The sequence below is a fragment of the Hyla sarda genome, chromosome 7 (genome assembly GCF_029499605.1).
Source record: "Hyla sarda isolate aHylSar1 chromosome 7, aHylSar1.hap1, whole genome shotgun sequence".
In the NCBI taxonomy this organism is placed as follows: Eukaryota; Metazoa; Chordata; class Amphibia; order Anura; family Hylidae; genus Hyla; species Hyla sarda.
The window spans coordinates 36,910,218-36,934,822 of record NC_079195.1 but is presented as its reverse complement, the minus strand read 5'-3'; the positions used below and the strand labels follow the sequence as shown (position 1 = coordinate 36,934,822).

Below are 24,605 nucleotides of genomic sequence, written 5' to 3'. Positions count from 1 at the left end.
CTGTGTATGCCGCCATGGCAAATACAAAATACACAAAAAGAACTATATACTTGACCGCGAAAGTAAAACTGAGGCTCCACAGGATAGGGGATAAGTAGGTGATTGCAGGGGGTCCGGCTGCTGGGGCCCCCGCAATCTCCTGAATGGTACCCCGTTGGTCAGACCCCCCTGCAATCATCTGCTTATCCCCTATTCTGTGGATAGGGGATAAGTTAATTTTGGCCACAGTACTCCTTTAACCCCTTAAGGGTTTTTCCATTTTTGTACATTTGTTTTTTCCTCCTTACCTTTTAAAAATCATAACCCTTTCAATTTTGCACCTAAAAAATCCATATTATGGCTTCGGTTTTGGTCCACCAATTCTACTTTGCAGTGACAGTTATTTTACCAAAAAATCCATGGCGAAACGGGAAAACATTTTTTTATTGTGCGCCAAAATTGAAGAAAGTATGCCATTTTGTAACTTTTGGGGGCTTCCAAAAAAAAAAAAAATAAATAAAAAAGTTTCTACACAGTAAATTTTTTCAGTAAAAATGACACCTTATCTTTATTCTGTAGGTCCATACAATTAAAATGATACCCTACTTATATAGGTTTGATTTTGTCGTACTTCTGGAAAAAATCTAATTGTCATTTTGACCCCTAACACTATTTTTCTGCGTACGGGGCGGTATGAGGGCTAATTTTTTCTGCCATAGTTTTTATCGGTACCATTTTTGTATTGATCGGACTTGATCGCTTTTTATAAATTTTTTTCATGATATAAAAAGTGAGCAAAACTACGCTATTTTGGATTCTGGAATTTTTTTGCGCGTACGTCATTGACCGTGCGGTATAATTAACAATATATTTTTATAGTTCGGACTATAATTAGTGAAGGGGTTACAGGATCTTTATTAACTTTCCTTCCACACTTATTTTTCTGCATTGTTATAGCCTCCTCTAGTTGCATTACTGTAACTTCGCTCATCTCTAACACGGCAATGATCAGTGTTATCGGCGGTCAATTGCTCAAGCCTGGAGCTGCCGGGAGTGTATTTTTGACACGGCATTCAAAGTTCGGTGCCATGCGCTACTAACCGGGGTCCGGCTTTCATTAGCCGCTGAGACCGACCCACTATGACGCGCGGTCAGACCCCGTATTATAGACTGGGACCGGGCACAGGGCGTACAGGTACGCCCTGCATCCTGAAGATGTTTAAAAGGGTACTCCGGAGGGGGAAAAAAAAAAAGAAGGACTACACAACTTATTTTGGAGCATACAACAGCTAATAAGTACTCGAAGGATTAAGATTTTTTTTTTTTTTTAATGGTGCCGATTCCGCTGGTTCCTGCACATGGACTCTAGTGTGCATGTGCCCTTAGTCATGGGAAAGGAGCTGGGTAAACCTGCTGCTATCTGAAAAAAAAAAAAAAAACTCACTAGTAGCAGAAACGGCTTCCCAAGGCATTGTCCCTATTCATTTTGTGATTGTCAGTGGTCAGAACTAGAGAGGAGCGAACTTACAGTAAATTCGATTCATCACAAACTTCTCGGCTCGGCAGTTGATGACTTTTCCTGCATTAATTAGTTCAGCTTTCAGGTGCTCCCGTGGGCTGGAAAAGGTGGATACAGTCCTAGGAAAGAGTCTCCTAGGACTGTATCCACCTTTTCCAGCCCACCGGAGCACCGGAAAGCTGAACTAATTTATGCAGGATAAGGCATCAACTGCCGAGCCGAGAAGTTCGTGACGAATCGAATTTACTGTAAGTTCGCTCATCTCGTTAGAACCCCTGCTGTATACGACCTCAAAGTCATGTCAGCTCTATAAAATATAACAATAAAACAGCCTAAAAGGGATAAAACATTTTGCTGTAAATAAGACATTTCAAAATATTTCCATAGGCAAAGAAATAGAATGCAGATTGCGATAACTTTCATCTGCTGCAAGTAAAAGACAAATATACAAGTGACGAAACCACATGGTGGCGAAATACTGCGACTGTCCATACAAGCACACAGAGGGATGGCTTTATTATTATGTTTGTAGGAACTCTGGCTGCACTCGTGCCACCTTCCGCGGTTCTTTCATGTGAGTCTTCGGACACTGCATCTCACACCAGCTGATGGGCACCATGGTCGCCCCTGCGTAAGAGGACAAAAAGCATATTAACTGTTTGGTCTGGGTAACTTAAAAGGTATTTTAAACTGTAAAGTGTCCCTGTCAATAAAAAAAAAAAACAACTATTGAAATGTTTTATGGAAACCTCAAAAGTTTGGTTCGGTTTGGGTTTCTGTGCCAAGACCCCCGCTGATCAGGAGAACAAGCGAGAAGCGGCTTTCAGTGATCTTTGTCTCGCTGCTCCTTTATAAGGTCTATGGGGCTGTGAGTAGTGCTGGGCGATATGACCAAAAATGAGTATCACGGTATTTTTTTTTTTTTTTACATTGAGACTTGCATTGAGGAGGCGTAGCGGAACTAAATGGGCTTTTGGAACTAAATGATCTGAACACTGGGGCAGTGGGGTACCCTTTTAAATAGATGTAACAAACAACCCTACAGCCTCCAGCTGTTGCAAAACTACAACTCCCAGCATGTTGGACTGTATAGTAGTGTATAGTATAGGTCAGTGTTTCCCAACTAGGGGTGCCTCCAGCAGTTGCAAAACTACTACTCCCAGCATGCCCGGACAGCCGTTGGCTGTCCGGGCATGCTGGGAGTTGTCGTTTTGCAACAGCTGGAGGGCCTACTGTAGGTATAGTATATTATACAGACCCCTGTCCATCCCAGAACCCTGACTCACCTTCCCAGTTGCTGCAGTGACCGCCCGGGGAGGGTGGTCCGGGCCATCCATCCTTCCTGCAGTGTCCGGCGGCATTTCAGGTGGAGGGTGAACCGGTCCGGGCTGTCCTTCTCCGGGGGTCCTCTTCTCCACTCCGGGCAGGCTCCGGCCTAGTAACGCTGTATAGACGCCGCTGCGCAGTGACATCCGTGCGCAGCGACGCACCTGAAGTCACGGCGTCTATGCAGCTTACTAGGCCGGAGCCTGCCCGGAGTGGAGAAGAGGACCCCCGGAGAAGGACAGTCCGGACCGGTTCACCCTCCACCCGGAATGCCGCCGGACACTACAGGAAGGATGGATGGCCTGGACCCCCCCCCCCCCCCATTACGGGTAAGTTTAATTTTTTTTACTGACTCGGAAGGTGGGGGAGGGGCCCGACCGGTATAGCGGTATGGGCAAAAATCCATACCGTGGGAGAGAAAAAAAAAAAACGGTATCCGGTTCATACCGGTATACCGCCCAGCACTAGCTGTGAGACTAAGATCACTAAAAACCGGGGGTTAACGAACGCTGCCACTTGCTTCTCACCATTTGCTCTCCTGATGGGTTGGGGGTGCTGGACCCTTAGTGGTGGGATTTCCAGGAGCCATTTTCTTTATTAAATATTCAAAACTTTTTAAATAACCATATTACAAAAGGTCTTTAATTTTCATTATTATAAACATAAAAAGTTTATAGATCTTACAGTGCCCATTTAACCCCTTAAGGACCGAGGGTTTTTCTGTTTTTGCATTTTCATTTTTTGCTCCTTGCCTTTAAAAAAAATCATAACTCTTTCAATTTTGCACCTAAAAATCCATATGATTACTTATTTTTTGCGCCACCAATTCTACTTTGTAATGACATCAGTCATTTTGCCCAAAAATCTACTGTGAAACGGGAAAAAAAAAAATCATTGTGCGACAAAATTGACACATTGTGAACAGAGCCTTGCTCTCCAACAACCAGAAAGGACACAAAAGAATAAAATAAATCAATATATAAAAAAATAGGTATAAAATAGTTCTTAAAAGGGGTACTCTGTTTCTCAGCGTTTGGAACAAACTGTTTTGAACGCTGGAGCCGAGAGCTCGTAAAGTCATAGCCCCACCCCCTCATGATGTCATGCACCACAGCCGTCACACCCCCTACCATAGACTTGTACTGAGGGGGCGGGGCTATGACATCACGAGCTCCCGGCGCCGGCTCCAGAGCTCGAAACAGTTTGTTCCAAACGCTGAAGTTGGCGCCGGGAGCGCGTGACATCATAGCCCCGCCCCCTCTTGATGTCACCCCCCACCCCCTCAATACAAGTCTATAGGAGGGGGCGTGGCAGCCGTCACGCCCCCTCCCTTAGACTTGCATTGATGACGTCACAAGCTGCCGACTCCAGCATTCGTAACAGTTTATTGCAAACGCAGCGGAGTACCCCTTTAATGCCGTTCATTTCTTATGTGAATGGGGCCAAAGAAAAGGTCATATACCACTTCTAATAATGAATGTCTACCAGCTGGGGCAAACTTGTATGGTATGGGGGTAAAAACAAAGTTTTATGGGGGGAGATTTATCAAAACCTGTACAGAGAGAAAGTTGACCAGTTGCCCATAGCAACCAATCAGATCGCTTCTTTCATTTTTCAGAGGCCTTTTTAAAAATGAAAGCAGCGATCTGATTGGTTGCTATGGGCAACTGGTCAACTGTTCCTCTGCACAGGTTTTGATAAATCTCCCGCTATATGTTAACATGAGTGACACAATCAGCGCCTGTATGGACCTATACATGTTGTATTACAGAACTATGAAAACCTGCAGTGTCCGGAGTTTCTATAGTCCACGGTATGTACAGAACCATTCCAGGCCGTACACCCATTCCCACTCACCTGCTTCACTATGTGCAACCACAACTCCCAATTCATTCTCCGCCGTTGTCAACAAATAGTTAGACTGGGCGTCTCCTAAAGATATCTACACGAGATATAAGGAAGCGGTAACAACATTACAGAACATGTACCTTGAGGTTGTATCAGGTTCATACATTTGCAGTACCTTGATCCTTATCAGCCCATTAACAAATAGCTGCGCTCCGACTATAACATGTGGGCGAGAGTCACTATATAGTAGTGCTGGGCGATATGACCAAAAAGGAGTATCACGGTATTTTTTTTTTTTTTTACATTGAGACTTGCATTGAGGTGGCGTAGCGGAACTAAATGGGCTTTTGGAACTAAATGATCTGAACACTGGGGCAGTGGAGTACCCTTTTAAATAGATGTAACAAACAACCCTACAGCCTCCAGCTGTTGCAAAACTACAACTCCCAGCATGTTGGACTATATAGTAGTGTATAGTATAGGTCAGTGTTTCCCAACTAGGGGTGCCTCCAGCTGTTGCAAAACTACTACTCCCAGCATGCCCGGACAGCCGTTGGCTGTCCGGGCATGCTGGGAGTTGTAGTTTTGCAACAGCTGGAGGGCCTCAACAGCTGGAGAGACTACTGTAGGTATAGTATATTATACAGACCCTGGCCATCCCAGAACCCTGACTCACCTTCCCAGTTGCTGCAGGGACCGTCCGGGGAGGGTGGTCCGGGCCATCCATCCTTCCTGTAGTGTCCGGCGGCATTCCGAGTGGAGGGTGAACCGGTCCGGGCTGTCCTTCTCCGGGGGTCCTCTTCTCCACTCCGGGCAGGCTCCGGCCTAGTAACGCTGCATAGACGCCGCTGCGCAGTGATGTCCGTGCGCAGCGACGCACCTGACGACATGGCGTAGCAGCGTCTATGCAGCGTACTAGGCCGGAGCCTGCCCGGAGTGGAGAAGAGGACCCCCGGAGAAGGACAGCCCGGACCGGTTCACCCTCCACCCGGAATGCCGCCAGACACTACAGGAAGGATGGATGGCCCAGACCACCCCCATTATGGGTAAGTTTAATTTTTTTTATTGACTCAGAGGGTGGGGGAGGGGCCCGACCAGTATAGCGGTATGGGCAAAAATCCATACCGTGGGAGAAAAAACAAACTGTATCCGGTTCATACTGGTATACCGCCCAGCACTACTATATAGTAGTCAAGGTGCCCAGATAAGGCTAATAGTCTGTGAGAGAAGATATTAGCGAATTTTGCAGGACGCCAGTAGTTGAATAGAGACAGTGTATAGTTAGTGTCTCTGGAACGAGCGCGCACGGGATTTCTCTGATAAGACATCTCTGCGACTTGTCCTATTGAGTATATTGTATTTTATCTGTATATGTGTTATGTCAAGTCATGTCCAAATTGTTTCTGTGGATTAATGTTAGTTTCAGATGTGGGTTGGAGATTGCTTAAAGGGGTATTCCGCTGCTCAGCGTTTGGAAAAAAAATGTTCCGAATGCATGAGCCAGGAGAGTGTGACATCATAGCCCCGCCCCTCATGATGTCACACCCCACCCCCTCAATTCAAGTCTATGGGGAGGGGGTGTGACGATGTCACGCCCCCTCCCATAGACTTGCATTGAGGGGGCGGGGTGTGACATCATGAGGGGGCAGGGCTATGACATCACGAGCTCCCGGCGCCAGAGTTCGGAACAGTTTGTTCCAAATGTGGAGCACCCCTTTAAAGTGATTAGCCCAGGTTATCCAAGTGAATTGTTGGGACGTCACAAAATTATACCAGAGTTGAAAGAGTTAGTGGTTTTTAGACATTTTCCAATAGAGGATTGGGAGCAGGGACTGTCTTTGGAAGAAATAGAAGGTAAAGCAGGAGAGGAGGGGAGTGAGCCGGTTAGGTGCGTCTGCCACCAAGAACAGCCAGAGGACTGCGAGACGGAAGAGTAGAATATAACAGCAGATCTGTTTGGGCTCCTAATGGGAGGTCCAAAGTAAGGATGGGACAGAAACAGGTGAAGCCGGAGAGAGGGATTTTAGCATGTAATCTGGTGGCAGAAAGCGAGTCAAGAAAATGTGAAAAAGTTGAGTAAACTGTTGAAAATATGTGATATGCAACCAGTAATGGGAGGAAGGTTGCAGCCAAAAATATGGCGGAAAATTCTCAGAGAGACGAAAGGATTATAAGTTGATAATTGGTTAGAACAAGAAATAGAACAGGAGGATAAGAAGGTATGTGTGTACGATAAATGTCTAAGGGTACGTTCCCACACGGCGTATTTGCTGCTGCGTATTTTATTTTCCCTGTTGAAGTCAATGGGTAGGAAAATACGCAGCACCAAATATGCAGCAAATACGCAGCAAAATACGCCACGTGGGAATGCACCCTTAATGCTGATGAAATGCCCCCAACACACATCAATGTTTTAAGTCAGCCACAAACTAGGGTGGATACGCTTTAATTGTGGTGCCCAGAACGCCCCCTGGTGAGATAAGTGTCATAGGCCACACCCAGTTTCTGCCCCCCAGTAATGACCTGAAAACACCTGCCCCTTCTGTATCCTGAACTGGCGGCCATCTTGGCATACCCGGAAGTATGGGTACTCCCACTTCCGCCCAATGGGAGCCATCTTGGGACACCCAATACTCTTACTTCCCCCTACTTCCTGCCCCACCCCATGCAGCCATCTTGCTAAACCTGGAAGGCCTACTCCCATGTATCCTGTGCTTAATCCTGATGGCTCCTACCATGTTCCTCCTACATCCATCCTCCCTTTCTCTGTTATTGGGGGGGGAGGAAGGGGAGCAATTCTCAGAGGACAACAAGACCAATGTACCAATGTACCGAAGGGATAGAACCAGCCCTAATGTAGCCACCGCTAGTGGGCGGCTACGCTTCCACTCCGGGGGTTGCCCTCATAGAAGGTGCTCAAGCACCTGTGACCCGTCCCAAGCAGCAGGTAGACCTGATTACACCCGGTCGCTTCTGCATGTCACCCTTTAATCCAGCCAGCTCTTCAGAGACCCCCATCTGAAATACCTACTATATTCTGATGCAGCTTGATGGACATGCACAGGGCAATGCCCCTCCTGATGCCCCTACTATGTATGTTACTTTTAACCCATCCCAAGCAGCTACCGTTGTATCTCAACTCCCTAACCCAGATAAACAACCAATGCCCTTTTACCGTAGGATCAGGGAAATCAAACAATCTTACTCTGCTTCATTTAAGGATCTACAGAGCCTATGTCAGATTAAGGCTGGTGATGCTTACTGACTAATTATGGAACCGCATCTCCAGAAAGGAATTTACCCTGAGGAAACTACCTACTGGTCATACACCTACTTCTGTGAGCTCCTATTAAAATGGGCCCAAGACAGATTAGCAGATCAAGCAACTTGTGTCCATGATATTATCCAGGACAAAGGTGAATCTGATAAAAAATACCAGACTCAAGCAACTCTTTCATGATCTTGGATTTGACTCATCCAAGAAAAATCACATTCACAAATGTTATCCTCTGCTTTTGTCAATGGCCTAAAAGACCCGGTAAAGAAGGGCCTTGTTCTATCATGCCCAGAATACAGAGTGCTGACACTTGATACCCTACTCTTAGTGGCAAAAGGTTTACAATCTAGCCACATTCTCACCAAGAAACCTGCCCCTCTTATGATGACTGGGGATCTCCCCACCAACCGCCAGGACAGCGCCAACCTGTAGTCTGCTACAACTGCCACAAGCCTGGCCACTATAAACGTGACTGCAGATCCCCAAGGAGATCTGGACCCCCACAAGGTCAATACTTGGCCAATTACCAACAACCCAATGGCCCACATGGTACTCAAGAGCCCTCTGGATACTCCCCAAACCAAGGGCAAAGACCTACCTGTCTCTCACCTTCTATGGCAGTATCCTCAACCAGCATGGATGGCCCACTGGCTAAAGTGACACTACCCATTGAAGGACACCTTACAACCTTTCTTACAAACACAGGTTAATTAGGGCCCAAGACCTGCCAACTGAGTCTTTACTCTCAAATATAGATGTGTCATGTGTAGGGGTTGATGGTGTACCCCAGACTAATCCCTTCACAAAGCCTCTATGCAGTCAACTTCCCCCACTTACTGGCCAGATTTATAGTTGTACACTTGTCCACTTAACCTGTTAGGAGCAGACGTTCTGTCCAGACTCCAAGCCTCCATTAAATTTAGCAAAGATGGAACTATATCCATCTTATCCCCTCTGGAGATTGAGGATGTCTCTGCTCTATGCTTATCCCGATTATGTTGGCTCTCCATTAAACTCCCACCTCCACAATCCCATCAGATGTACTTGCTTGTATACCAGTAAGTCTCTGGTCAACTGGTCCAGAAGACATTGGCAAACTTAAGGTCCCACCTGTCATGGTCACTCTCAAGCCAGGAGCCCCACTGCCTAGAAAACCCCATTACCCACTTAAGATTGCCAATCTGAGGCTCTCTCTAAACAAGTCCAGACACTGGTCAGCAATGGGGCTCTCACACCATGTACTTCTCCCTGAAACACGCCCTTATTCCCGGTCAAGAAAAAAAGACTGCCAAAGGGGAACCTGAGAAGTACAGGATGGTACAAGATCTTAGAGCCCTGAATGAAGCCACAGTACTAGACACCACTATTGTTCCCAATCCCCATACTCTGCTGTCAAGGGTTCCCCCTACTGCAAAGTATTTGACTGTTGTCGACCTCAGCAATGCTTTATTTAGCATACCTTTGGATCCCAGATGCTGGTATTTATTCACCTTCACCCACAAAGGACAGCAGTACACTTGGACTGTCATGCCCCAAGGAGCCCAAAATTCACCCAGCCAGTTTTCTAAAGCCAAGACTCTCATACTATCCACCTGGCAAGAACAGAACCCATCCGTGGTACTTATCTATGTGGATGATCTTTTATGTGCTGAGGACCTCATGTGCAGAAAAACATTCTAAATGTCTCCTCTGTTACCTAGCTGACCAAGGCTGCAAAGCCTCAAAACAGAAACTTCAGTGGTGTTCCACCTTAGTTGTGTTCCTTGGCCACTGCACCTCACACCTTACTCAAGACAGAATTCAACCCATACAGGATATCCCTGTACCAGCAAGACGCAAGGCTTTACATGCCTTCCTTGGACTGATCTCCTACTGTAGGTCATGGATCCCAGAAGCCTCTCTATGATACTTTGAGGATGGATCCGTTTGACCTGGGCTATCTCTTGGCTATCTCCCACTTTCTGAAATACAATATATATGTAAAATGCGGTAATAAAGCAAGGAAGAATTTCTCCGGTCAGCTCATTGAAATGAATGAGATACAGGCCGGCTGGGATACGGGTGCGCCAGGTTTTCACTCCCCTCAGCTAAATCCGGTTCCCGTATCTTCAAAACGTGGTGTGAAAGCACCGCACCCTAAGGCAGGTTAGAGGCCCACTTTATTTTATTTATTTTTTGCTAAAATTATAGCATGAATCATATGGATTTGCAAACATTTGCTACTCCACACTACTACTATACCTTCCAAAGTGGCATTGCTTAGGGAATAGGATAGGTCTACAACAATGTCAATTGCCAGTACAGATCGTCACAAAGCAGGGGGTAACAGGACACTGGTTGAAAAACACCAAGACAGACCATAAGTTTTGTAGTCTCTGAACCCCCTTTTTCAAGGGGTATTCCAGGGGAAAAATGTGTCCATTGTTTCAATAAGGTTAAAAATTACTTACTGTAATATAAGTTCCTTACTTAAAAATAAATAAAAAAATGTAAAAAAAAAATTTGTATGAACTTGTGATATTTACATTTATACATTAAATGGTTCAGTAAGAACCAACACAAGACTCTCTGCTGCCCCTAATGTTCTACCGAAACAGAGCCTCCCCAACCAAATGGGGGAGGCTCAAATGCATTAGAATACCTACCACACTGGGAAAGGCTGTCTGTCACTAGCGCTAGCCTTCCCCAGTGTTTTGTATATCCTAATGCATTTGAATATATAATACACAAGAGGAGGATTTGTAATCAGGGACCATGAGAAGTCCTGCAATTCCCCCTCGCAAACACAGGTGGCAGTAGCGAGCACGGTGTCTGCTCTTACTGCTACCACTCAACCTAAAAGTAATAATCACAAAAATTACAATTTTAAATGAAGTTATATAAAACTTCACCAAAGCAATAAACAAAATCTTCAGAATCCTACTATAATTATTGCTAATATAAGGATACAACTTTTGCAACAACTATGTCTCCTGGTCGAACACTTTTGTAAACTTCAACCTGGAAAAGACAATCAAGAACATAAGTTAGAAATATATACTCTACATCATGTAGACTATATGGACCAAGTAAGAATCAATAAAATAAGGGTCAGATTATTAGTGATATTATATTATGTCCTGGCATTTTGGATAGAAAATACCAAAACATTATGATCAGTGCAGGGTTTCAGCGTCCACAGATCCAGAGAATGAAGGAAAAAATCAGACACTTCGGCCTTTTCATGAACAGCCATCCATAGTGTAACACAGTGTTTCCCAACCAGTATGCCCCCAGCTGTTGCAAAACTACAACTCCCAGCATGCCCGGACAGCCGTTGGCTGTCCGGGCATGCTGGGAGTTGTAGTTTTGCAACAGCTGGAGGCACCCTGGTTGGGAAACACTGGTGTAATGGAATGACACCACCACAGCTCCATTCAAGTAGATGAGGCAGTCTTCAATTAGGAGAATCCTGGAGGTTCCCGGCTCTCAGACCCCACTGCTGATCAGGACTATGCCAGCACTTCTAGGGAAACCCCTTTTAATGGTGCGTTGTTTCAATAACTAACCACAGTGTTCGCCTATAAAGATTTGTTTTGTGTAATACCTTATCCTTCTCTGTTGCTCGGATGTCTTCTCTTCTATACATGGAAAAAATAATAATAATAATTAATAATAAAATGATAATACTAAACTACTAAAATACTAATACTAATATATAACACAAACTTGCACAATAGGAGCAACTACAAGTCCCAGCTTGTCTACCAAGCCAAGACAGGTTTATTCATAAACTGAAAGGCCAGTGCTTTTTTGCTAATAATGTTGTTTTCCAAAGCTAAATGTTCACAGAGGTCCTAGGTGCGTTTTGTGCCACATCCCTGGGCACTAACTGCAACCAATGGGCGTTCCTGGTATTTTAATAGACACCTATGGTTCTTTACAGGAAAGTGCAATGTGGCTTTAAATGGGCACTATCATTAAAACTTATTTTTGCTATTGCACTCCTTATGGTAAATAAAACATCTTTCTAATGCGAATTCCACTAGAGAAGAAAACAGACCTGGTCGCACATCCACAACATGCACAATGATCTAATGTTTCTCAGCAACATTTATTAAACGAACACGTTGTTAGTGTACTTTATGGTCATGAAGTGCAAGCCCGCTAGCCACGTCACGGCCATCTGTAAGTAGTGGGTCCCTAACATCCCTAGCATAAAATGGCGCAGCACTGAGTGGCGACCACCACTGCCCCAACACCAGTGCCCACAAGGGGGAAACGACCCAACTAGCAGAGCAGCCCCAATGACACTCAAACTAGCCCCTGTGCTGCGCCACCCCAAGGCATGGACCAGGGACTGGTTTGAGTGGCATTGGGACTGCTCTGCCAGTGGGTCATTCGACCTGTAGGCACTGGTATTGGGGCGGTGGTGATCGCCGATCAGTGCTGCGCCATTTTATGCTAGGGACCCATTACTTACAGGTCTCTGTGATGTGGCTAAGGGGCTTGCACTTCATGACCATAAAGTACACTAATGACCTGTTAGTTTAATAAATGTTGCTGAGAAGCATTAGATCAAGGTGCATGTTGTGGATGTGCGACCAGGTCTGTTTTTTCTCAAGTTGAATTCACATCTTTCTAATGTACTTTATTTTTATTTATTTTATTTTTTAAAGAGTTTTCTGTGTTTTGTGTTTAAAAAAGCTGCCATTAGATGTCTCCCTACTTGTCCACAGCACATTTCCCCCCCCCCCCCCCCCCCCCCATCTCTTGCACTGACTTTGGACTCCTGCTGGCCTGGCAGAAGTTTAAAAGCAGGAAATGCAGTCTGGAGTGCTGAGAGGGGGCTGTGCAGCCTTAGCCAATCATAAATATTCTCACACTGAACTGCTCTGGGCTGTGTGCAGCAGAGTGAGGGAGGAAGTTCTCCCCTGTTTGGCTTCAGATGATGCCACGTCTGCTGGGGAACGCCCCTTCCCAGTCTGTGAATCTGACTGAGACTGAGCAAAAAATAAAGAACAAATATCAAGGTAGAAAAATAAAAAATAAAAATAAAAGGCAGGGAGTGGTTTATCATGATGGGGGCAGTGAACTGGGAAGGGGTGTGTCCAAGGCAAGCACTGAGCCCACCCTCACACGCCCTGCATTAACTTCCTCCCAGAGTCTGCTGTGCTGTGTCTTTATCCAATTACTACAGGCTGCTCTGTAACCCCCTCCTCTCTGGTTGCTGACAGGAGTCTTATAGGACAGGAGTGAGCACAGAGAAGTGCTAGTCCAGACCATTTGACCATTTTATTTTTAAAGAATTTCTGAATGATGATTGTTCCAATTTTCCTAACTATATTTTAAAATAATCCTGAAATCTTGCTGTTTCCATTTTGTCCACTAGGCTTAAAACTAAGCTGAAACTTCCTGTTCTGTATGAGATTAGGAGGAGGCTGCTGGAAAGTGATCAGTACAAAAATTATAGTGAATGGCGACACCAGCAGATAGATAAGACAGGATCTTCACAATAGCTGAAGCTCTGCCCCCCCCCCCCCCCCCCAAATCCCTGTTAAAATGACCTCTGTAAGGGCTCATTCACACTGCAGACAGTCAGCCGGCCAACTGAATGACTGCTTGCAGCATGCTCGGCCAAAGTCATCAGCAGTAGGACCCCATGGACATGCGTCGTCTCATAGACAATGCAGTCTGGCAGAATTCTGCCCAAAAAATGTACATGTTAATTTTTGGATGAACGTACTTTCCACCAGCTGAGAACAATGGGACTCTGCTGCATGCAGATTTCTGCCAGCGGAATGTCAACATTGTGGTCGAGCCCTAAAGGTAAGAGAGTATGCCCAGAAGCCTTTCCCATTCATGTACACTGAACAGGTACTGTCTATTGTGGCCTATGTCCTAATGTAAAATACATGTCCGAACACTGTTAAAAACCCCTCAGGCAAGATGGCTGCCACCTTAATGACGTAAAAAAAAAAATACAAAAAAAATTAATAAAATAGCAACAGATTAGGAAAAAAAAATGAAAAAGTTTCAGTATCTTGACTCAAATTAGTAAAATAAAAAAAATAAATCTAGGCAATTTTAGTGTGCAACCCCCCCTTTAGATTGGGCATACACAGAGCAGTCTAAAAGCAGGAAAGCCAAAAAAAAGAACTTGCATTGGTGAATATAGAACTCAGTCGTACCTGATTGTGCCTCTGAACATGTTTTTGAGTGCAGTTGCACCAACATACATGATCTGAACTTTAGCAAATCTTGGGTTAATACTTATCACCTGCAAATAAGGAGGAGGGGGGTAAAAATGCTTTAGAAAAACAAATCAATTACTTACTTTTTCCAAAAGTGAATTTCAGTATTACTGCAATTTGCAGGTGACATCAACTACACTTAAAGGGGTACTCCACTGCTAAACATCTTATCCGCTAACCCAGTGTTTCCCAACCAGTGCCTCCAGATGTTGCATAACTATAACTCCCAGCATGCCCTGACAGCCAAAGGCTGCCCAGGCATGCTGGGAGTTGTAGTTATGCAACACCTGGAGGCACACTGGTTGGAAAACACTGCCCTTTCCAAAAAATAGTGGATAAGATGTCCGATAGCAGGGGTGTGGCCGCTGGGACCCCCCGCAATCTCCGGCGCGGCACTCTGGTCATCGAGTGCATGAACTTCGCTCCGTGCTGGATGACGGGTGACCACATCTGTCACACCCCCTCCATTCATGCCTATAAAAGGAGGTGTGACTGGTATGTACTAGCCGTCACGCCCCCTCCCATAGACATGAATGGAGGGGGTGTGGCATGACATCAGGAACACGGAAGCTCCAAGCGGTCACCAGCCTGGAGATCACGGAGGGTCCTAGCGGCCGGACCTTCAGCGATCAGACATATTATCCCCTATTCTTTGGATGAGGCATAAGATGCTTAGCCATGGAGTACCCCTTTAAGTCCATGTTCACAGGCGGTAGATTTGTTGTGGATTTATGGTGCAGATTCTACATCGCAAACCCACAGCAACCGGTCTACGTGTAGCAGAAAAGAAAACATGCAGAACTGCAGATTTCATACTTTGCCGGGCATAGCGTGCAAACCATGTTGAATATACAGATCAATTTATCACAAAACGGCAAATCTAAGCCTCGCATAGAAGAACACTGAGGGAGATTTATCAAAACCTGTGCAGAGGAAGAGTGGTGCAGTTGCCCATAGCAACCAATCAGATTGCTTCTTTCATTTTCCACAGGCCTCTAAAGAGGCCTGTGGAAAATGAAAGAAGCAATCTGATTGGTTGCTATGGGCAACTGCACCACTCTTCCTCTGCACAGGTTTTGATAAATCTCCCCCACTGACACCACTTACCTTACAGGTCACGATGGAGCCGACATCAGGCAGAAGATTGGAGCCTGTATCTCTCACTACGGAGATCACTGGCATCTACAGAAAGAACAAAAGCCAGTGACCACGCTGGTAGCGAACCACTAAGTAACAGCACTGTGGGTATTTGTCACAGAATAAGCCACTGGTTTCCAAACAGCGTGTCAAAGGCTGTCCGGGCATGCTGGGAGTTGTAGTTTTGCAACAGCTGGAGGCACGCCATTTGGAAGACACTGGAGTAAGCAATGTTATACAATACTTGCTGCCACAGATATGAAAAAAACTGATCCACTTTGAAATTTGCCGGCATCCATGCAGTCCCAGTATCATCTACGCCCAGAAATGGTATAATAATAAATAGGGATGTCCCGATACCGACACTGGACATTTACACGAGCACGTGGACTAATCCGAATGCTGCCAGGACCCCCACCGGCAGGTATTACAGAGGTGTCCTGTGCGCGCTACTGAACTATGCAGCGCGCGTCACAGTGGGGGCCTATGACTAATGCTGAACATCTTCGATCGAGGTGATGTCCGGCATTAACCCTTTAGACGCCACGATCACAGTTCATCGCTGCGTCCATAAGTCCTGAAATTAACTGCCGGTTATCTCATGGATGCTGATCGCTATCAAGCGGTGTCCCGATCAGCTGATAGGAAGGCCGAAGGTCCCTTACCGTGCTCCATGCTGTCCGATCGTCACTCCTATACTGCAGCCAGCCATGGCAGGCAGTAGTATAGGAGCACCGATAACACTGATCAATGCTGTGCAATGGCATAGCATTGATCAGTGTATGCAATCTACAGAATGCATGTAATAGTCTCCTATGGGGACTTAAAAAATAGTGAAAATATATATATATTTATATATTCCCTTGCCTAATAAAAGTTACCCCCTTTTCAATAAGTTTAAATAATAGATTTTTTTTATATTAAAAAGTCCTTCCTCTAATAAAACCTGGAAATACTCCCCTTTTCCCCTTTATAAAGAAAAAAATAACTTAAAAAAAAACCTGACATTTAAATGACATTCATTTAAAACGTATCCCTGATAATAAATGTCAGAAAGCGCCAACTTTACATCATTGCAGCACAAAGAAGAGAACAAAGAAGTGTACACGTATGTTCATATGTACATAAACAACTATGGGTTTCCAGCAAAGGGAATTTCTACTGCCGAAAACCAGCAGCTGATTATGTACATGTGAACTCACCCTAAGAGAGCTTTACTGTCTTATAGAAATAAAATGGCCCTCATTTACGAGTGGAGTGTCGGTTTGTGTTTTTGCAAGTCTTTTACTCTTTTTTTTCTGATGCTATTTACTAATCTGACGCCCAATTTCCCTTTCTTTCTGTCGCAGGTTTTTTTTTCTGTCGCACAAAATGTATTCTGTGCGACAGAAAAAAAAGTATCTGCAAATTCTGACTACATTAGGTGCTTGTACTACTACCCCCATCATGGAACAGGGTCTGTTCCATGTTGGGGGTAGTAGTAGAGGGGCTGAGGGATTGATCGCAACGGGTCTCACTTCTGAGACCCGATCCAATCAAATGTTATTAAGCAGGGGAGTGGGCGGCATGTTCCGATCCCCTGCAATGTACTGTAAACTTTCATTTTTAAATTCCGGGACCGAGGAGCCAATCAGGGCTCCTGGCAGAGTTTTAATATAGAAGCGCTGTGGTGGGCAAAGATGTATAGAATCGCTGGGGGGGGGGGTATATATCTGGCCCCTCCAGCATTTCTATATATCTTTCCCCCTACTGCGCTATATCAAACTTAGTGGCCGCTGCGCTTGAATAAATGTACTGCCCCCCCCAGCGCTATTGTATATCTATACTGACCCCCGCTGCACATATACTGACCCCCTCTGCGCATATTTATATATATATATATATATATACTGACCCCCAGCTGCGCATATTAATATTCATGCTCTCCCTCCCCTGGCTGCCAATGAATGAAAACTCTATTAGCGGCGGAGCGGAAGGCTGCTGCCCGCTCACGCTGCTAAGAGTTAGTCATTCATAGCGGGCAGCAGCTGCATATCATGCTGTGGGGGTCAGACATATGGATATACAGTATGTCTGACCCTCACATCATACATATACAAATGCCGGCTCACCGCTATGAATGACAAGTAAAGCAGTGCAGGGAGGCTCGCACTGCTGCTCCTAATAGCTTACTTGTCATTCATAGCGGTGGGCCAACATTTGCCGCTAATAGAGTTTTCATTCATTGGCAGCCAGGGGAGGGAGAGCATGAATATTAATATGTGCAGCTGGGGGTCATTTATAAATAAATATGCACAGAGGGGGTCAGTATATGTGCAGCGGGGGTCAGTATGGATATATAATATCACTGGGGGGGGGGGGAAGTACATTTATTCAAGCGCAGCGGGCGCTAAGTTTGATATAGCGCAGTAGGGGGAAAGATATATAGAAACGCTGGAGAGGCCAGATATATACCCCCCAGCGATTCTATACATCTTTGCCCACCACAGCGCTTCTATATTAAAACTCTGCCAGGAGCCCTGATTGGCTCCTCGGTCCCGGCCATTCAGGGCTCCTGGTGGGGAATTTAAAAATGAAAGTATACAGTACATTGCAGGGGATCGGAACATGCCGCCCGCTCCCCTGCTTAATAACATCTGATCGGGTCTCAGAAGTGAGACCCGGTGCGATCAATCCCTCAGCCCCTGTACTACTACCCCCAACATGGAACAGACCCTGTAGCAGGATTCACTCAGTTTTGTGGAATTTACCGACAGCTCAGAGCTGTCGGTATTCTGTGAAGCAAAACTCACAGGTTTTCCTGTGAGTTTTCTTCACACTCAGTGTTTTTTCTTTTTTTTTCGGGAACATGCCCCTTTTGTCGGGAAAAACACCCCTTTTTGTCGGGTTGTGCACCAGATTCTGGCGCAAAACCCGACAAAAAGTGTCGGGATCCTGTTAGTAAATGAGGGCAAATGTCTTCAAAAGGACAATCACAGATTTCATGAGAACGGATAATGGACGGCTCTAAACCATTAGCGCTCTGCGCAAAAGATCCCTCCCAACAACACAGGACAGGGGTGTCGGCATGTGGCCACCATTTCTATAAAATCCCATAGAGATCCCAGAATACATGACGATTCTTTACCAATCCATTGTCACTTTTCTTAACCACGTATCCGGACAGTGAGGAGAAGATGTAGCCATGTTTGCAGTAGGTTCCGTAGCCGGGGGCACAATCCTCCAAACTGCAGAGCCGTTCCCCTAGAAGAGGAGCACATCTATTAATAAAAGGCTTATTTTAATGATAAACCCCCTAGCCACATTCCACCCTCTCAATAAAAATAAATAAAACTATCACTTGAGGGCGCAGCAATTTTTAATTTTTGCTCGCCTTCAAATAGCCATAATGCTTTTAACGCATCTAGAGATGAGCGAACTTACAGTAAATTCAATTTGTCACAAACTTCTCGGCTCGGCAGTTGATGACTTTTCCTGCATAAATTAGTTCAGCTTTCCGGTGCTCCGGTGGCCTGGAAAAGGTGGATACAGTTCTAGTCGACTCTTTCCTAGGACTGTATCCACCTTTTCCAGCCCACGGGAGCACCTGAAAGCTGAACTAATTTATGCAGGAAAAGTAATCAACTGCCGAGCTGAGAAGTTCGTGACGAATCGAATTTACTGTAAGTTCGCTCATCTCTCAACGCATCCACCTATAGACCCATGAGGCTTGTTTTTTGCAGCAACAATTATACTTTGTAATTACATCAATCATTTTACCACAAAATCTACAGTGAAACAAAAAAATTATAATAAAAAAAATATAAAAAAATAAAAATGTTATATATATATATATATATATATATATATATATATATATATATATATATTTATTTGTGGAGGCAAAATTGACAAAAAAATACCAAAACCCACATGTTTGTTAACAGTGGCATTTAAAAAGGGGTTCTTATCCCCATTCCAGGCGATCGCAGCTGTGGCGCCCCCTCCATTCATGTCTATGGAAGGGGGCATGATGGCTCGTACATACAAAGACATGATTGGAGAGGGCGCGAAATGACATCACTAACATGGAAGCTCCAAGCTTCCGTGTTCAGGATGCCGCAGCGCCGGCCCGGAAACCCCCCCGCGACCAGACATCTTATCCCCTATCCTTTGGATAGGGGATAAGATGTCTAGGGGCGGAGTACCCCTTTAAGGATAAAATGACACATTGGCCCTTATTTACTAAGAGTGTTGTGTAGGTTTCTTTGTGGGTTTTAATTCCCTACAATTTATTTTCCATGATATTTACTAAGGTTTCCCTACATCATTTATTTTTTTAATTTTTTTTTTTTTTTGCACGTGCTGATCTGTCGGGTTTTCCTCGGCTCAAATCCACCTTATCTTCTGTGGAAACCTTAGTAAATATGTTGCTTTTTTGTGAAAATGTCAGGAACACGCCCCTTTTTATGTGACCACACCCCCTTTTCCCGAAGGCCATGCCCCTTTTTCAGGTTTCTCCATAAAATGGAGAGTCAGGAGTTTTTTTTTTTTTCAATTCTGGCGCAATGCGTCTCAATCTGGCACACGACCTGACATAACATGTCGTGTTTGCAGTAGTAAATGAGGGACAATGTCTCTATACCAGGGGTCTCCAACCTGCGGACCTCCAGATGTTGCAAAACTACAACTCCCAGCATGCCCGGACAGCCGTTGGCTGTCCGGGCATGCTGGGAGTTGTAGTTTTGCAACTTCTGGAGGTCTGCAGTTTGGAGACAATTGGTCTATACGATTACAAAGATCCCAAATTTATATAGGTTTTATTTTACTATCGGGACCCTGTGTTTGCACTGGTGTGGTCCAGATCAGCCCCCTGCGCTAGCCGGCAGATGCCTTTTACACTTTTAGATACAGTAATCTAAAGGGTTAATGCCGGACAACAGCATAATCGCCGACGTTCAGAATTAGCGTTGAGTCCTGGCTCCTATCCATTACTCCCACACTTTCTCTACTCTCCCCCCAATGTGATTGTATGCATGCTCAGACCGACCGAGCATGCATATGTATAGGGGCATCATGACTAAAAGCTGTCAGCTCAATGAGTGCTCAACCGGAGTCTAGTGCGGTGTTTCCCAACCAGTGCGCCTCCAGCTGTTTCAAAACTACAACTCCCAGCATGCCCGGACAGCCTATGAATTCTGGCATTTTGCTACAATGTATCGGTAATTTGTAGCCACCTGAAGTCCGGGATGTTCAGCTCATGAGGATTGATTAGACTGGATGCAATTGTAACAAATCCTCAGCTGTCAGCTGGATTAGGTCTGTAGATAGGAAAGTTTCCATTCACTGACAGCCAGCAGAGATCTTTAAAGGGGTATTTCCTACGTTAGCCAGTGGGTTTTAAACCTAATGCAATACTACGGCTGTCAGGGCATGCTGAGAGTTGTGGTTTTGCACCGGACAGTGAAACACAGGTTGAAAAAATAAATAACCTATAATGCCTCACGCCGTATACTGGGACTTGTAGTTCCCCAGGTTAATCATAAACGTCTCCGTACTCACCAGGAACACAACACCGAGCAGGCGCCATCCTAACCACGTGAGGATCCGCACATTCGCCGGAAGTCGCGCTGTAATTGGAAGATGGGGTAGCACGTGACTCGCTGCCTATTGGACGCTGTGCGAAGTTAACGAGCCAATCAGCAGGGACAATCCCCTTAAGACCGGTTGCGGCCATCTTTAATAAGGGAAAGAGATCCAGAAAACTTTGTAACAGTGCGTGTGTGTGTTCAAATACTTACCAAGCTGAGTTTTCTGTTCATGGGGCCAGAGTTCCCCCCTAGTACTGAGGATATAACATTGGGTTCTTTTTTTATTTTTTTACTTTTAGCATTTTATATCATTTTTTTAAACAAATGTTCTGCTTTTGCTAAAAAAAAAAATTACAGGTTTGCACAGAAATTGTCAAAATTTTCAGTCCAATATTTCTGTATTTAAATGCGTAGTCGCCTGCGCTATTGTGTCACGCAAGAACAAGTATGTTGAGATGCTTTTTTTTTTCTTATATAAGTCAAATGTAAACTGAATCTTTTCTTTATGCATCAGTTTTGAAGACATTAAACATATATGTTAAATAGTGCCGTATGAACAAATCTATAAGTTTTATTTATATATGTAGCGATCCAGTGGCAAAATACAGATGTTACATTCCGATTTAGCAGCAGACATCCCTGATGTATTGAAAGGGTTAAAACAATGGTAAACATCTGAGATTTCTGCTAAAATATGAGCGGATTTGGGCAGGAAAGTCAATTATTTGAATCTATTTAGGATGTGTTCACACGTTGTGGTTAGTTATTGTTAACGCAACTAATTAACGCATTTCTTTTTCAGCATGCGCAGTGTGCTCGCAGGCATAGCAGTAGCTCCCCCTGCTCTCTGAACTAGGCCAAGAGCAGCCATGATATTTTTAAGCACGCTGCTACGCTGTGCATGCGCACGGCAACTCGCAGATCACTGTGTGTCTGCTCATGGCGGCGGATTGCGACTACAAGCAGACAAAACAGGAGGCACACTCGAGAGACGGTCAGTAGAGCATCTACAGCGTCAAATACGCTGCGGATGCGCAACGTGTGACCCTACTCTTAATTGGGTACACCTGTTTATTTGCTTGTTAACAGCTAATCAGCCAATCGCATGGCAGGAACTCAATGCATTTAGGCATGTAGACATGGTCAGGACAACTTCCTTGAACTTCAAACTAACCATCAGAATGGGAACAAAAAGGTTATTTAAAGGGGTTAACCAACATAAGGTGACTTTAGTATTGTCATACAGTAATTGATATGTTTACCAAGGATCTGTGCTTGTGTCGGTGGTAAATGGCCGTGTCCTAAGTCCCCCATCACGCTGCTGGCTTTTTTTGGGGGGGTAACTGACTACTTCCTGCTTCTGTGGCCTCCCTCCGACTACAATTCCCAGGATCCTTTGTTTCAAGGTGGGAGGTGACTTATTTTCCTTCCACACATCGGTCACCCCACCCATTGCAGCACAGCCACGCTCCCTTTGATCACATGACTTGCCTAACATCCCGACTCACAAGCTGTGTATCTCTGTGATGAGGAATGCACGCACATGTACGCCGGTAACATCATCAGGGGGCTTCACACACAACAGACAGAGCAGCCAAGCCCCCATTCAGCACCTGACTTGTGATATATTGTCTCGGGCTGCACAGCAAACTGGGAAAGGTCCAAGACAATACTGATTTTGTAGGCTTCATAAAATGAACCGGGAAAAAAGAAATTTGATATTAGTCGCCAAACACAAAATATTAGTAACTAGACTAACTTTGCTGCCAGTGTCTTACATTCAAAGAACCAAAAATCCTGGAATACCCCTTTAACCCCTTAAGGACCAGGCCATTTTACACCTTAGGACCAGAGCGTTTTTTGAACATCTGAACACTGTCACTTTAAGCATTAATAACTCTAAGACGCTTTTACTTATCATTCTGATTCCGAGATTGTTTTTTCATGACATATTCTACTTTATGTTATTGGTAAAATTTTGTCGATACTTGCATCGTTTCTTAGTGAAAAATTCCAAAATTTGATGAAAAAATTGAAAATTTTGCATTTTTCTAACTTTGAAGCTCTCTGCTTGTAAGGAAAATGGATATTCCAAATAATTTTTTTTTTATTCACATATACAATATGTCTACTTTATGTTTGCATCATAAAATTTACGAGTTTTTACTTTTGGAAGACACCAGAGGGCTTCAAAATTCAGCAGCAATTTTCCAATTTTTCACAAAATTTCCAAAATCACAATTTTTCAGGGACCAGTTCAGGTTTGAAGTGGATTTGAAGGGTCTTCATCTTAGAAATACCCCATAAATGACCCCATTATAAAAATTGCACCCCCCAAAGTATTCAAAATGACATTCAGTCAGCGTTTTAACCCTTTAGGTGTTTCACAGGAATAGCAGCAAAGTGAAGGAGAAAATTCACAATCTTCATTTTTTACACTTGAATGTTCTTGTAGACCCAATTTTTGAATTTTTACAAGGGGTAAAAGGAGAAAATGTATACTTATATTTGTAGCCCAATTTCTCTTGAGTAAGCACATACCTCATATGTCTATGTAAATTGTACGGCGGGCGCAGTAGAGGGCTCAGAAGGGAAGGAGCGACAAGGGGAATTTGGAGAGTACGTTTTTCTGAAATGGTTTTTGGGGGGCATGTTGCATTTAGGAAGCCCCTATGGTGCCATAACAGGAAAAAATACCCACATGGCATACCATTTTGGAAACTAGACCCCTTGAGGAATGTAACAAGGAATAAAGTGAGCCTTAATACCCCACAGGTGTTTCACGACTTTTGCATATGTAAACAAAAGTTTAAAAAATTTCACAAAAATGTGTGTTTCCCCCCAAATTTCACATTTATGCAAGGGTTAATAGCAGAAAATACCCCCCAAAATTTGTAACCCCATCTCTTCTGAGTATGGAGGTACCCCATAAGTTGACCTGAAGTGCACTACGGGTGAACTACAATGCTCAGAAGAGAAGGAGTGATATTTGGCTTTTTGAGAGCAAATTTTGCTCGGGGGCATGTCGCATTTAGGAAGCCCCTATGGTGCCAGGACAGCAAAAAATACCCACATGGCATACCATTTTGGAAACTAGACCCCTTGAGGAACGTAACAAGGAATAAAGTGAGCCTTAATACCCCACAGGGGTTTCACGACTTTTGCATACGTAAAAAAATATATATTTTTTTCACTAAAATGTGTGTTTCCCCCCCAAATTTCACATTTTTGCAAGGGTTAATAGCAGAAAATACCCCCCCAAAATTTGTAACCCCATCTCTTCTGAGTATGGAGGTACCCCATAAGTTGACCTGAAGTGCACTACGGGTGAACAACAATGCTCAGAAGAGAAGGAGTCATATTTGGCTTTTTGAGAGCAAATTTTGCTCGGGGGGCATGTCGCATTTAGAAAGCCCCTATGGTCCCAGGACAGCAAAATAACCCCCACATGGCATACCATTTTGGAAACTAGACCCCTTGAGGAATGTAACAAGGGGTACAGTGAGCATTTACCCCCACTGGTGTCTGTCAGATCTTTGGAACAGTGGGCTGTACAAAATTTTTAATTTTTAATTCTGTTCCAAAGATCTGTCAGACACCAGTGGGGTGTAAATTCTCACTGCCCCAGAGCACTTTGCGCCCACATATGGGGTATCTCCGTAGTCGGGAGAAATTGCATAACAAATTTTGGGGGGCTTTTTTTTTCCCTTTTACCT

The 24,605-nt window shown here is 44.5% G+C and overlaps 1 protein-coding gene across 2 annotated transcripts; it reads right to left on the bottom strand.

Annotated features, from left to right (window-relative positions):
* Positions 1–1,699: 1,699 nt before the first annotated feature.
* Positions 1,700–20,957, bottom strand: EXOSC1 (exosome component 1). 2 transcript variants are annotated; one of them, XM_056530242.1, is made up of 8 exons: positions 20,861–20,956; positions 18,447–18,562; positions 15,290–15,364; positions 14,120–14,208; positions 11,536–11,569; positions 10,899–10,949; positions 4,682–4,766; positions 1,701–2,125 (listed from the first exon to the last, which is right to left on the bottom strand). In XM_056530242.1, the coding sequence occupies exons 1-8, from the start codon at positions 20,886–20,888 to the stop codon at positions 2,019–2,021; spliced, it is 585 nt and encodes a 194-aa protein (XP_056386217.1). In that variant the 5' UTR covers positions 20,889–20,956; the 3' UTR covers positions 1,701–2,018. The 2 variants fall into 2 exon arrangements, with proteins under 2 accessions (XP_056386218.1, XP_056386217.1); XM_056530243.1 differs by lacking the exons at positions 11,536–11,569; positions 14,120–14,208 and having other exon boundaries at positions 1,700–2,125; positions 20,861–20,957.
* Between the last annotated feature and the right edge of the window lie 3,648 nt (positions 20,958–24,605).